The following is a 15,104-nucleotide window of genomic DNA, read 5'->3' on the forward strand; positions in this document are numbered from 1 at the left end:
CCAAAATTGGAGGTGTAGTGGACAGCAAAGAGGGTTACCTCAGATTACAACAGGATCTTGACCAGAATGGCCAATGAGCTGAGAAGTGGCAGATGGAGTTTAATTCAGATAAATGCGAGGTGCTGCATTTTGGGAAAGCAAATCTTAGCAGGACTTATACACTTAATGGTAAGGTCCTAGGGAGTGTTGCTGAACAAAGAGACATTGGAGTGCAGGTTCATAGCTCCTTGAAAGTGGAGTCACAGGTAGATAGGATAGTGAAGAAGGCATTTGGTATGCTTTCCTTTATCGGTGAGAGTATTGAGTACAGGAGTTGGGACGTCATGTAGCGACTGTACAGGACATTGGTTAGGCCACTGTTGGAATATTGCGTGCAATTCTGGTCTCCTTCCTATCAGAAAGATGTTGTGAAACTTGAAAGGGTTCAGAAAAGATTTACAAAGATGTTGCCAGGGTTGGAGGATTTGAGCTATGGGGAGGGGCTAAACAGGCTGGGGCTGTTTTCCCTGGAGCGTCGGAGGCTGAAGGGTGACCTTCGAGATGTTTACAAAATTATGAGGGGCATGGATAGGGTAAATAAGCAAAATATTTTCCCTGGGGTCGGGGAGTCCAGAACTAGAGGGCATAGATTTCTAGTGAGAGGGGAAAGATATAAAATAGACCTAAGGGGCAACTTTTTCATGCAGATGGTGGTACATGTATGGAATGAGCTGCCAGAGGAAGTGGTGGAGGCTGGTACAATTGCAACATTTAAGAGGCATTTGGATGGGTTTATGAATAGGAAGGGTTTGGAGGGATATGGACTGTGTGCTGGCAGGTGGGAGTAGATTGGGTTGGGACATCTGGTCGGCATGGACGGATTGGACTGAAGGGTCTGTTTCCATGCTGTACATCTCTATGGCTGTATGACTTTATGACTTACAGACTATGAGCTTTTCTGAAGATTGCTTTGGTTTCTTATCACACCAATTCTCTCGTGCTCAATTACTGGCTGCTACCCTCCACAGCTTGAATTGCTTTTTAACACAGAGGAAGAGGTAGTCATGGGTTGATGGGGAGCACTAAATAGTCATTTAGAGAGGAGGTTGTGGTGACACAGTGGTAACGTTATTGGATTACTAATCAAGCTAGTAAACTGGGGAAATGTCCTGAAGCCATATTGGATTCAAAACCTTAACTCTGTTTCTCTCTCTAATGCTGGCACACCTACTGAGGTTCTCCAGCTTTGTGTGTTAGATTTCAAATCTCGAGCAAGTGCCTCTATACTACTTTGATATTAATTTGGGATATGTGCTTGAATCCCACCATGGCAGATGGTGAAATTTGAATTTGATATAATCTGCCAATTGTTGTACAAACACATCTGATTCACTCTTGGATTTTAGAGAAGCATAGTCCACCATTGTAACTTGATTCTGACCTACATGTGATTCCAGATCCATAGCAATGTTTTTGGTTCTTAAATGCCCTCTGAAATGGCTCAGTAATCTAATCGGCTGAATGGTAGCAATTAGGGATAGGTAATAAATGCTTGCTGAGCTGGGGATGCCAACATCTCCTGAACAAATTAACAAAAAACAAAGTTCATCTTTCAGTTAGATATAGGTGGACTTGTCTCTGAGGGCAGAGTGCTATATCAACATCTCATCTGTAGCTGTGGCAATAGTTTATTCAGCATGTGCTCCATGCAACTCCAAGACCATGTCTGAAAATCAAAGGGAGCAGTCCTTAGTGGAGTGAAAGGGGTCTGCAGTCAATCAAGGGGTATTGCTGCAGTCAGTCAGCAGTGGCAGCTAGAGTGAGTATTGGCCCTTTGAATGTGAGGCAGTGGAGAGAAAACGGTGGCCCTTATATTTTATTATTCATCTGGCTACCTTTCACCGTGACACCATATATGCAAGAGATTGCCACTCCTTGGAAAGTCCAGCCCTTGAGTCACACTGCTGAAGACATTGGCCAATGTTTATTATGAGCTAAATTAGAAATTGGCTAAGTATCAATTTCTGGGAGTTTCATGGATGGTTTCCCTCTATGAGCTTTTGAGAGACATCTCATTTAAGTCGTCTACTGCTGATCTCATTAAGTGTGCACAAAGCTGCGATGGTGTGTTCTCATGTTGCCTTACACTCATCAGTGGAGGAAGTACTCACCCTGGCCAGGACCCGAGTTTCCTCGCATCAGTGCTATACTTAAAGCACAGCTGTAAACCAGGCCAAATGTTGCCAACTAGGAATTGCCCTTACACTGATATAGTGGAAGGGAATTAAAAAAGATAAGCTACTGAGGGCACATAGGTGGAATGGTGACCCCTCATTTGTAAATAGAATATCAAAGTGGTAAATACATTGGCAGCATATATCATCACCTGTCCGATTGACTGTGATTGTAACTGCAGCTACTAGAATGAAGTTACAGAGGCTACATATTCTATTACAGAGACTACTGTTTGCCCAACACTCATTTTGATTTGATTTGATTTATTGTAGTCACATCTACCTGAGTACAGTGGCAAGCTTTGTTTTGTGAGCATTGAGCGTAATATCTTGTCATAATTTAATGTGAGTGCATTGCATATTGTCAAGCCTTCATACAGTTGTTACCATTACGAAAACAGGAAAAGCAAATGAACAACAACAAAAGCTTTGCACTTGCTTTTGTAAGGAAACAGGGGCTGATTACCTTTCGAGAAACAACAAACTTAACAGTCTATAAATGATGACTTACCCAGGTCACAACTTTTAGAAGCAGGTATCATGTCTGGCTTGTTGCACCCCATGCTGCACCATTGTGTCGTGCTGAAAGTGGTGTTCCTCCTGCTCAATGTCCTCATCTCCCTCTCCGAGTATTGCTGCTCTTGCATCTCTTAAACATGCCTGGTTTAGTTGAGCAGAGTCCAGCACAATAACTGCCCCTTCACATACCCCGTACCAACCCAAGCTTAGTTATGCCAACCATCATGATGCACATCCCTAATTTAAGCGAGGATGATGGTGCCTGTCAATGACAAGAACTCTCATCACCCAGTCATAACCTGCGCCAAACAGTGCTCTATTGTCTCCTATCCTTTATACGATGAGTTGTGCCCCTCTTTCACAATCACTATTCCTTCCGAATCCCAGCATGATGTGTCCAATTACCACTAAAGGCTTTTCTAGCGCTCCCACCATAGAAGTGGTCCCTCTTAACCTCTCTTGACTCTGAACAGATCTCCCATACTGACTATGGCCCTCTTCCACATTAACTTGGAAGAACAAATGTGACTGAAGGGTGTTCAGACTCCTCATTGAACTGGAGTCAATGTTTACTCACCGACATACTTCTGATGACTCCCTGGACTGGTTGCAACAGACCTGCGAAACTGACCATGGCACACTCCCCAGGCTATAGAGATGAGAATTTCCCAGCTGGCTAACTGACTGTCTCCAAACCCTGAATTGAGATGGGATGATATCTTTGACTGACAATGGTGATATCCCTGACTGGCAGCAGTACCTTGACTTCTACTGCAAGTTTGCTCTTTGAATTGCAAGCAGATTTGATTAGCTTGAATGGCTTGCTTCTGCTCCTAATATATCATGGTCTTGTGTTGGAGACATGTGACATTGATGTATTATGTTGCCACAGAACTGAGAGCCCTGAGATGCACCCTGATCTGGTATATGAGGTTGGTGCCTGTCGCTGCATGTCTAACTGCAATATAAGGTGTCAATGACCTCCAAAATGCAGTATTGAAGTTGTGAACTGTATTATAAGTGAGTATGAGATGTGTCATGATGATATGAAAAAGCTGGTGCTTTGTCACATGCCAACCTAAGAGGAAATGTAGCTGTCTGTGGGAAAAGATTTGCTAACCCATGATAGGCCCACAAAAGCAAATTGGCCAATTGTACCATTTGGCTTCCAAGTGGTGGGGCCAAATGGAAGCACCCCACCACTTCACAAAAGACTTTAACACCAACCTGTGAAGATGAATGAAACCATGATACTGTCAGGATGTTGCATTGTGTGAAGGAACAGGACGTTCATCTGATAAACTGTTTTCCAGTTAGCATCCTTGCAACTAAATTACTCCATTTCCAGAAATATTGTAGTTTCCCATTTCTTAATCAGTGTCATTGTGCAGCATTACTATAAAACTGGTTTCATCCTCAGCTCTGGGAGGAGACATCTGATCCATCTGTGCAGACTGTCAGTTCTTTGTCAGCCTGTGTCAATTTCTCCTCCAGCGATATCCCTTGCAATAAACTGTTTGTCAATTTCACTTCAAGCTGTGTTTTGTGATCTCTAACCTATCGGGCACATCTCTCCGACACTGTCCATGAAGCATGCCCTGAAGTATAGGGGACTGTTGGCTAACATGGAGACCTAGAAAACTGCCAGTGAGATGCAGCCTCCACATAGAACCTCATTCAAATTACTGCAGGGGAAAAATAATTACTTACAAATATTGTTCTTACAGTAAAATCTATTCAAGCAAATTTTGCAAATTATTTAGTCAAATGACGGTTTGTATGATAATAATCAATGTATTGAAGTTGTTTTCTCCAAACACTAAACACTTTATCAGCCTATCGAAATTGATAAACATTTTTGATCATTGTGTTAGAAAGTGTTTGTTCCCAGGTCTCAACAAAGAATGGCAGGCCATCCCTTCTGGCTGTGAATGTGGAGATAAAAATAGAGACAAACAGATAGGAAATCACTCACTCAGCATTTAAACAGGAAACTACAACAACAGGCTTTTGGCTAGGCACAGAAGGAGAATGTTGGAAAGTAGGAGTTGTTTAATTGAGAGAAAGTGAGGGCTGCAGATGCTGGAGATCAGAGCCCAAAAATGTGTTGCTGGAAAAGCGCAGCAGGCCAGGCAGCATCCAAGGCACAGGAGAATCGATGTTTCGGGCATAAGCCCTTCTTCAGGCTTATGCCCGAAACATCGATTCTCCTGTGCCTTGGATGTTGTTTAATTGAGGTCAAGCAAGAAACTGATATGGGGTAAGCATTGTATGTTCATTTATTTTAGTATTATCAGATGAAGATCTGTTTTGTCAATCACCTGTCTATAACTGAGTATGAAATAAAACTATATTTTTTTTGTCTTTAGTCTTATCTTACAAACTTTTTCCTTGATCTACTTCCAACTGATTGAGAGACACAGGGTATTTTGTGAAAAATACGTAGATGTTACATTCAGACCACAAGGTGGTATTGTAGTTATATGGTTAGGTTACCTTACTATAAAAATACCTTTTGATAAGTGGCATGAGATTCACCAACAGGGACAAGATAATATAAACTGTGACATTGTTTTGAGGATTATGGATATCCTAAATTAGAAAGCAAGATGCTATGTTACAGCAAAATATCTATTCTTCATGCACTGAAAGTTTTAGGGATGTAGAAACATTAGCATTTTAAAAGTTGTGACCAAGTTAACTAGAGCTATTTTAATTGTCTCAATAAAAAGAAGTACAGACTATTATAATTAGCAGGTATTCTTGTCCTATTCTTCTATGCAACATACATCTGGAGTTTTGAGAACACAACTGGAAAAACTAAGCTTTTGACCCTGTAAACCACCCCATCCTCCTCTAACCCTCTTGAACATCATCCAAATGTGTAGGAATGTGCTTTCCTCCTTTCATTCTTATCTCTCCAATCATCACCAAAGACTCAGCTATAATGTCTAGTCTGCTCTTGCACAACTATGTCATCCATCTATTTCCCTATCCTTAGTGTACTCCTATTTTTCATCTATATGTGGCCTCTTGGTGACATCATCCAGAGACTAGCTTGTACGGCTTGCTTCTGGGAGAAAGTAAGGTCTGCAGATGCTGGAGATCAAAGTTGAAACTTTATTGCTGGAACAGGGTCAGGCAGCATCCAGGGAACAGGAGATTCGACGTTTCGGGCACAGGCCCTTCTTCAGGATGCTTGCTTCTGCTCCTACTGTCTCACGGTCTTGTCTTGGAGATGTGTGACATTGATGTAGTATGTTGCCATAGAGCTAAGAGCCCTGAGATGCACCCTGATCTGGTATATGAGGCGGGTGCCTGTTGTTGCATGTGTAACTGCAATGTAATGTAGCATAAGTTTGCACATCTATGATGGTGATGCCTAACTCTACCTCACTAACAACACTTTTGACCCCTTCAATGAATTTAAGTTATCAAATTGCTTGCCTGACCTACAGTACTGGATAAGCAGAAAACTCCTCCAAATAATTATTGGGAAGACTGAAGTCTTTGGTTCCCATTACAATCTTTGTTACTTGGTCACTGATTCTATCTATTTCGCTGGTAAACGTCTATGGCCAAACCAGATTGCTTTCAACCTTGAGGCTGGATTTTATATCCTCTCATTGAGCATGTTTTCAACAGATGGGCTTGTAAAATAGGTTGGGTGGTGAGTGTACCACCTTCCCATTCCTCAGTTCATCACCCTAATATGGAGGGGAGGCGGGCTCTGAAGTTTGCAACCTCTCACCATATGTAAATATATAATTAAGGTCAAGTGAACTTAGTAAAAGCTTGACTGTGACAAGACTGCAGATCTTTTATCTGATGCGTTGGTTGGGTGATTACCTAGTGTTGTATATCCCATGCTGTAATTGTTGTTTGTCATGTAAATAGTCCTGTGTTATAGCTTCACCAGGTTGACACTTCATTTTTAACTGCCGGTAGTCCTGTTAGCATGCTGTCATTCGCTTTTTATTGAACCACGTTTGCTCTCTCAAATTAATGTCACTGTAGAGTAGGGAATATGCATGGTCATGAGATTGCACAATGTGGTTGAATATGATTTCGCTGCTGCTCACGGACAACTGTGGCTCTTTGCCCAATGTTGAGTTGTTAGGTTTATTTGAAGTCTATCCCATTAACAAGTTTGTAGTGCTGCGCAACACGATGGAGGGTAACCTCAAAGTGAAGACAGAACTTTGCCTCCCAGGACTGTGTGGTGATCATTTCTCCCGACTCTTTCATGAATAGTTGCTTCTATGACAGGTAGATTGCTAAGGCTGAGCTGAAGTTGATTTTTCTTTGTTTTATTGGTTCCCTCTTCAGCTCTTGCAGGCTCAGATTCCAGTTAGCTTCCTTGGAGCTTATCTAGCCCAGTCAGTAGTGGGACTGATACCCTGCTCTTGATAATTATTGATGCTTTCCATGCAGAGAGTAGTCTGTATCCTTGCCACTCTCAGTGCTTATGTCAAGTGATTTTCAGTACTGAGGAATACTGATTCAATAGCGATGAGGTTGTGGTGTGTGATAATCAGCAGGGGGTTTCTTCACCCATGTTTGACCTGGTGCCATGCCAATCATCACAGGTTTTTGGATCAATGTTGATGACTTCAAGGTCAATTCTCTCCTGTCTCTATGTATGGTTTCTAGCTGTCTGGTTTTGCAAAAGAAGCAAAAGTGACCTGAGAAAATTGTTTTCGTGCAGCAATCTGGCTTGCACTGCCTGAGGGTGTGGTGGAGACTGATATGATTGAGTGAGTTTAACTCTTATTTCTAAAGCAAGGATTTGCAGAGTTACAGAATGAACTTGGGAGAATGGCACTCATTAAATTAGTCATTCTGACAACCGGGTTGAATGGCTTTCTTCTGTGCTGGAGGAATTCTAAGACAATTATTCCAATGCCAACATTCTCAACCAATCAGTATCCTTTTCCCATGGAGTATGAATTGTTGGTCTCCTTAGAATTTGTCATTCTTGAATCTGGCATGATAAGTATAGGATGAAAGCATCAACAGCATTTCTTTTTATCAACTATAACCAAATATTTCTATCTAGCCCCAACCATCCTGACTGGGGACTACAATGCCATTCTCATACCGTAATGGACCAATAACATTAAACTCCTTCCCTAACAGCACTTTGGACGTAGATTCACCACCAGGACTGAAATGTTTCAAGGAGATGGATCAATACCAATCCTTCTTTAAGGGATGGTTAACAAATTTGGGACTTGTCAGCAATGCTTATAGGAACAAACTTTAGGGCTGGTGTATTGGCTAAGGTTGCTTTCTGAGGTCAGCATTCAGTGTTTCAACAGTAGTCTTTTGTACTCTTTCTTTCTGTCATCAAAGAAATATCTTGGATTAAATTAGATTAGATTAGATTACATTACAGTATGGAAACAGGCCCTTCGTTCTGAGGTCAGCATTCAGTGTTTCAACAGTAGTCTTTTGTACTCTTTCTTTCTGTCATCAAAGAAATGTCTTGGATTAAATTGGTTCAGGATTATGTTTTGCACACTCACTTGTCTTGATTTTTCTCAAGCTACTCTAAAGAAAGTTGGGATCATGAGGGTTAACAAATCAGACGTGGCATTACAGTTAGTTATTATTACTGTATCATCTCTTTACTCCATAGTAGCACTAGCTATCATGGAAGCAGTTAGTTAGCAGTATTTACAGAAACCGTCAAGATATTTGTTTTTGGTATAATTTTCTAATAATAGAGCTATTAACACATTTGATGTTGATTATAATGTGTCTCTTGATTCTAATTTCAAATGCATTGTGTCTTTAATTTTCCCTCCTAGCTTTACTGCCTATTTTTGTTATTTCTCAAGTAAAAATTGAGGGATGGTTCAAAAACTTTGTAGAATTAATGGAAACATTTAAATGCTGTTTCAGACTTTTTATTCTAGTTATATAGAGTAACTCATTTCAAAATAGGCTGTATTAATCAAATGCAGAATCTAGTTCAAATCAGTTTCAAATTCTGTTTTGAAATTACAACTAAGCCTTGCATCACTTAATTGTTTCTTTATCAAAAATAACATTTTAGGTTCATGTATTCTAATCTCAGATTTTGTTTATTGGTTTGTTTAGCATAAAACAACTTATTCAACTTTCATGAATCATTGAGTAGTGCAGTTTAACATGCTTCTCTTCAGAAAGACTGGTACTGTAGCACACACTTTTGTAACTAGGTGAAGAGTGCATTGATTGCTTCTGCCTAGAGCAAGGATGCTGTCAAGTTGCTCTATGTTGAATCATCTATCTTTGAAGAGCTCAGAGGCAGTAGATAATACTGTGTAGCTGCTGCTTTTCTCCCTCACTGTAACAGCAGTAAAACTAGTGAAGAGTAGATACGAGGATTCTGATCCTCATGTACAACATATTTTTCCAGCTAGCTCGAAAGCTGATAGTGACAGAATGACAACTTATCTAAGTAAGCATCACAGTTGCTGCAGAGGCCCAGATAGCTTAAGAGCTATAAGAACCATGTCAATGTTTGTGAGTGAACCGCATTGCTCCTGTGGCCGGGGTCATGAACCAGAAGAATACTATTGCAGTACTGAGACCTTGCCAACTACAGATGTCACTACAGCACAAAATCGGACCAAGTTTACGATACTACGTGCCCTGAAAAGCCCCAGCAAAAGCATCTCTAAGATGAGAAGTGTTAACTATGATTGGTGGTCTGACTATACTTGTCCATCTCGCAGCAGCTGGTATGAGCAGGTACAGAAAAGAATTGTGAATAGTTTTGGTTTTCATTATTAGCTACGTGAAAAATCTAGAATCTATGGCACAGTGATGCCTTTTCAAGAAAACACGATGGAATAGACTGCTTATATTTCATTAAAATAAGTTTAATTGAACCCAAATTAAATGAAACTCTGCTTAAATTGCATTGTGCTAAAAGGTAAAAGACAAGTATTTTGATAATTTTTTAAATTTTGATTTCATCTAATCAATACAAATTGGAGAATTCATGAATTTATATTAAATTTAGTTTCAAAATAGCTCTCCAAGTTTCAACAAATGTTTACATTTCTTAATTTTAAATCACTTTACGAGCTAGGGAATCTCGCAATTGCACTAAATATAGTAGATATGTTAAACATTTCTTTTTATGGTCGTTATTACAATGCTCATTTAAATAGTTCTAATTTTCCTCGGAGCTTTACTGTCTATAATTATTATTTCTCATGCAGTGAAGAATGAATGATGGTCATTAGTACAGATCAGTTTTTGTTTATAGGTATACGTATATTCCTCAATAGTAATGAAAGGATATCCGTGATGTTAAATAATTCTAATATGTATAAAAACGTATCACATTAACTGAAAGCCACCTAAAAATTGCTGAAATCTTACTGTTACTTATTGATGTTCTGAAGCTTTGGAGGAATTGGGAGTGAAAGTGGCCTTCAATGAAAGCATGGAAGTGTAAAAGCATAACAAAAGCCTGTTTTAGTCTGTGCCTAATATTCCTTTTAATTGACTTTCAAATGGTTTGCTCTCATCTATTTTGCAGTTTCTCTGAAGATCAGTTTCATCCACTGTGTTTAATTATGCACAATATCAGCTTATATGGTTTTGTTAACATTTATGTAAGTGCTTTTATTTTCTTGTCTCAAATGACAACATCAGCTACTGTATTAGCTTTCATATAAATGCTACCATTTTTGATCAATAATTGCTTTATCTTTTTGTCAGGGGAATGGAGAGGTTGGGAGAGCAGGATTTCTGTTAGGTTGACATGTTTAATATATGCTCTGCCAACTATTGTCATGTCATGCTGCCTAGTTTCATAGCCTGCCAGTTCTGACATCATGGTGGGGGGAGGAAGAGATTTTAACAGGTTAGGGTTGAGTTAACTCTTGTTTTTGGTACTTTTAATGGAGTTTTAATTCTTAATTTCGAGTTCACAATCATGAAGCCTTTACAGATTTTTTCAATCTTTGGAGATGAAAGTCACCTTGGATGGTAGTGGCATATGGTCAATATTGAATTGGCAGCCTATTTTCCACTCTGCTGTTGGCTTCAGTGCATCAGAAAACAAAGCAAATTGTTGAAGAGACCACTGATATACCTCATGTAAGGTTTTCATGGCCCAAGGCAAATCACAGCCTCTTTATGATTACTTTAATGCATCCTTTTCATTATCAATTACTAAATGCGTGAACTTTCCCAATGTTTGCATCCATGTGGTAAGTTAGATCCTCTTATAAATGACATTGAGTCAAGATCAAGATCCTGACAATATCTTGCATTTTACTGAATTTCTGTGAGCCGAATTAAAGACAAGCTGGGAACCCCCTTCAATCTATCAGGTAAGTTCCTCAAAGTGATTAAAAAGTCAATTATGAGGTGGAAGACACATCATCAGTCTTACTCTTCACTGACAATTAGCTCATTTACACTTGAGCTTTTATGATGCCAGCTTCCATGCTGGAATGGGAACAATTTATGGGTTTCATAAAAGGAATTATTAAACATAAAATCAGGAAAATAGCACTGAATCTACATAAACTTTTGATTAGGTCACAGCCAAAATACTGTGTTCATTACTGGCCATCCTATGTTAGAAAGAATAAGATGGAAGTGCTGGGGAGAGTTGGTATGGTCTCCTTGATGTAATGCAGAGAAGACTTACCATAATGGTTCCAGGACTTGAGCACAAGCATCAAAGCTGACACTGTGATCAAGAACTGAGGGTGCATTGCATTGTCAGCAGTGCCAACTTTTGGACAATACATTAAACTAATACCTCACGGTCTACAGGTGTGGATATGAATAATCCTAAGGTAATGGTTCAAAGAGGAACACAAGCATTATCTCCAGTGTTTTGGCCAATCACCATCACATCAAATTTAGACTACCTATTCTTTACTACATTGCCATTTGTGGGCGTTTTCTGAATGCAAATTAGCTATCATGTTTCCTACATTACAGTAGTGGTTACACTTCAAAAGGTAGTTCATTGATGGCAAAGTACTTTGAAACATTGTCATGAAATATATAAGTACATGTATTGGATGTAAATAATTTAGAAAAAGAAATTTTAACAATTAATTATGATGGAGAAACTATTGGTCCTTCTTGCTACAAAGGATACTAAGGGATAATTTAATGCAGGTGAGCTGAGAGTTAAACCCCTGACATAAAAGCAGCAGTTGACCAAGTATGGGTTCAAGGCCAAAGTCCTACCAAAACTAGAGTCAGTGGGAATCAGGGGGAAATGCCTCTGCTAGTTGGAGTCATATCTTGCACAAAGATGTTTGTAATTAGCGATTTTTGAGATTTGTAGCTCAGGTTGATGATTAGCATGTAAGTTAGCTCGCTGAGAAACCAAGACCTATAGAGAGGCGGGACGTACCATCAGTGCTTCACTGGACACTCTCACTGATGATGTTACCTAGTATGGAGACACAATGTCTGAAAACAAACCTTCAAGCTCAGTGAGCTAAGTTACATACTTATGTTTGTGATTGTTAGAAGGCAATTGTGTCAACCCCAAGACATCAGTGCTGGAGTTTCGCAGGGTAGTGTCCTACACACAACTATATTTGATGATGGTTGTGCAATGTTCAGCTCTGTTCATAACTTCTCAGATATTGAAGCAGTTATGTCTATATGCAGCAAGACCTGGACAACATCCAGGCTTGAGTTATGAGTGACAAGTAACATCTGCATCAGTCAGGCAAGGACCATCTCCAACGATGTAGAGAGTTTGTTTTGATGGTGTTTGGGATGGGGCATCTCTTGCAAGGCCAGCATTTGCTGCCCATCTTTAATTGCTCCTGAGTAGATCGCGATGAGCCACTTTCTTGAAACACTGTAGCCCCATCTGGTGCCTGTACACAACATACCAGTTAGGGTGAGGAAGTTTCAGAATTGATCCTGAAACTGTGTAGGAACAGGTGACATTATTCTGTGTCAGGATGTTGTGTGGCTTCTGGGTGAGCTTGCAAGTAGTTCCCAGGCACTTGCATTCCTTGTCCCGTTAGGTGATAGAGGTTATGGTTTAGACTGTCCTACTGAAATAGACTTTGTGTCTTCCAGATAGCACATAAATTTCACACGTAATAACCTTATTCCACTGATGAGAGTCAATGTGTAATATAGGACATAAGCACTGGTCAGGTGATTTGTTTGGCATGAATGATGCCAAGTCTCTTGAAGTTGTTGGAGCTGCATCCATCCAGACAATTAGAGAATATTTCATCATACTTAGGATTTAGGGTGGGACCTTAAACAGTAGTGAGACAAAAACAAATTCAGGCTCGTGCAGAAGTTAAAAAGAGCAAGTTAAATAGACAAGGCAGGCAAGAGCATGGCATGGAATGAGGCAATCCTGATGTATTAAATTTCATTTATTTCAATGCAAAAGGCCTTAGTGGTAAGGCAGATGAACTCAGGGCATGGATGTGGACATAGTACTTGGAATCATAGCTATTTCAGAAAAATGGCTGCGGGACGGACAGGACTGACAGCTCAATATTCCAGGGTACAGATGCTATAAGAGGGATCAAAGGGGAGGAAAGGGAGAGGCAGTGTGTACTTAATTAGGGAAAGCATCACAGCAGTACTTAGAGAGGATATTCCTGAGGGATTAAGAAATATGAAGGGTGAATTAAGAAATAAGAATGGGGTGATCACTTTGGTGGGATTGTACTTTAGGCCCCCCAATAATTAGTGGGAAATTGAGGAACGAAGATGTAGGGAGATCACAGGTAAGAATAATAGAGTTGTAATAGTAGAGGATTTTAATTTTCTAAATATAGACTGGGACTGCTATCATGTTAAGGGATTGGATGGGGAGGAGTTTAAGTGTGATCAAGAAAACTTTCTCAATCAATATGTAGATGACCCTACTAGAGAAGGTACAAACCTCCTCTTCAGGAAATAAGGTAGGGCAAGTGACTAAGGTGTTAGTTGGGAAGCAGTTTGGGACCAGTGACAGTAATTCTATTAATGTCAAAATAGTGATGGAAAAAGATAAGTTTAGTCCACCAATTAAAGTTCTAAATTTGGACAAGGCCAATTTTGATGGTATTAGACAGGAACTTTCAAAACTAGATTGGAGGAGGCTGTTTGCAGGTACAGGGATATCTGGCAAATGAGAGGCTTTTAAAAAGTGACATAAGAAAGAGTTCAGGGCCAGCATTTGCCTATTAGATTAGATTAGATTAGATTAGATTACAGTGTGGAAACAGGCCCTTCGGCCCAACAAGTCCACACCGACCCGCCGAAGCGAAACCCACCCATACCCCTACATTTACCCCTTACCTAACACTACAGGCAATTTAATATGGCCAATTCACCTGACCCTGCACATCTTTGGGAGGAAACCGGAGCACCCGGAGGAAACCCACGCAGACACTGGGAGAACGTGCAAACTCCACACAGTCAGTCGCCTGAGGCGGGAATTGAACCCGGGTCTCTGGCGCTGTGAGGCAGCAGTGCTAACCACTGTGCCACTGTGCCGCCCACGGTGGCACAGTATGAAGGACAAGGCTGGCAGAAATAGCAAACACTGGACGATGAGAGATATTAAGACTCTAGTCAAGAAAAAGGATGAGGAAAATGCCAAGTAGTCAAGTAAATCCCTTAAGGAGCATAGGGAGTGTAGGAATACACTTAAGAGGAAAATCAGGAGGGCATAAAGGGGAAATAAGATAGCTTTGGCAGATAATGTAAAGGAGAATCCAAAGAAATTCTTCAAGTATTTTAAAAGCAAACAAGTAACTAGGGAGAGAATAGGGCTCCTTAAAGTTCAATGAGGTTGACTATGTGTGGAACCACAGGAGATGGATGAGATCTGAAATGAATATTTCTTGTCAATGTTTATTGTAGAGAAAGTACATGTAAGCCTGGGATCTAGGGGAAATAAATAGTGAGAGTCCATCCTATGGAAGAGGAAGTGCTGAAGGTCTTAAAACATATAAAGGTAGATAAATCGCTGGGATCTGATCAAGTGTATCCTAGGTCATTGTGAGAAGCTAGGGATGAAATTGCAAGGCCCCAAACAGAGATATTTGTATCATCGACAGCCACATGTGAAGTGTGAGAAGACTGGAGGGTGACTAATGTTGTGCCATTATTTAAGAAAGGCAACAAGGAAAAGACAGGGAACTGCAGACCGGTTAGCCTAATGTCTGTAGTGGATAAGTTGTTGGAGGGGATTCTGAAAGACAAGATCTACACACATTTGGAAAGACAAGGACTGATTAGGGATATTCAGCATGGGAAATTGTATCTCTCAAATTTGATTGAGTTTTTTGAAGAGGTGACCAAGGAGATAGATGAAGGCAGAGTGGTAGATGTTGTCTCTGTAGGCTTTAGCATGGCCTTCAACATAGG

General features: G+C 40.2%; 1 protein-coding gene across 12 annotated transcripts in view; it reads left to right on the top strand.

Moving 5' to 3' along the window:
- Nucleotides 1–15,104, top strand: part of dlg2 (discs, large homolog 2 (Drosophila)) — a 968,837-nt gene that overhangs the window by 361,481 nt on the left and 592,252 nt on the right. The window contains exon 1 of one of the 12 annotated variants that reach the window (XM_043691623.1): nucleotides 9,115–9,473. The exons of 10 other annotated variants lie outside the window; for them this stretch is intronic. In XM_043691623.1, the coding sequence (XP_043547558.1) occupies nucleotides 9,165–9,473 (309 nt within the window). In that variant the 5' untranslated portion in view covers nucleotides 9,115–9,164. Of the gene's footprint in view, nucleotides 1–9,114; nucleotides 9,474–15,104 lie in introns of those variants that run through there. One more of the 12 variants, XM_043691629.1, reaches the window with a different exon arrangement.

This window comes from Chiloscyllium plagiosum, chromosome 6 (genome assembly GCF_004010195.1).
Source record: "Chiloscyllium plagiosum isolate BGI_BamShark_2017 chromosome 6, ASM401019v2, whole genome shotgun sequence".
Lineage (NCBI taxonomy): Eukaryota > Metazoa > Chordata > Chondrichthyes > Orectolobiformes > Hemiscylliidae > Chiloscyllium > Chiloscyllium plagiosum.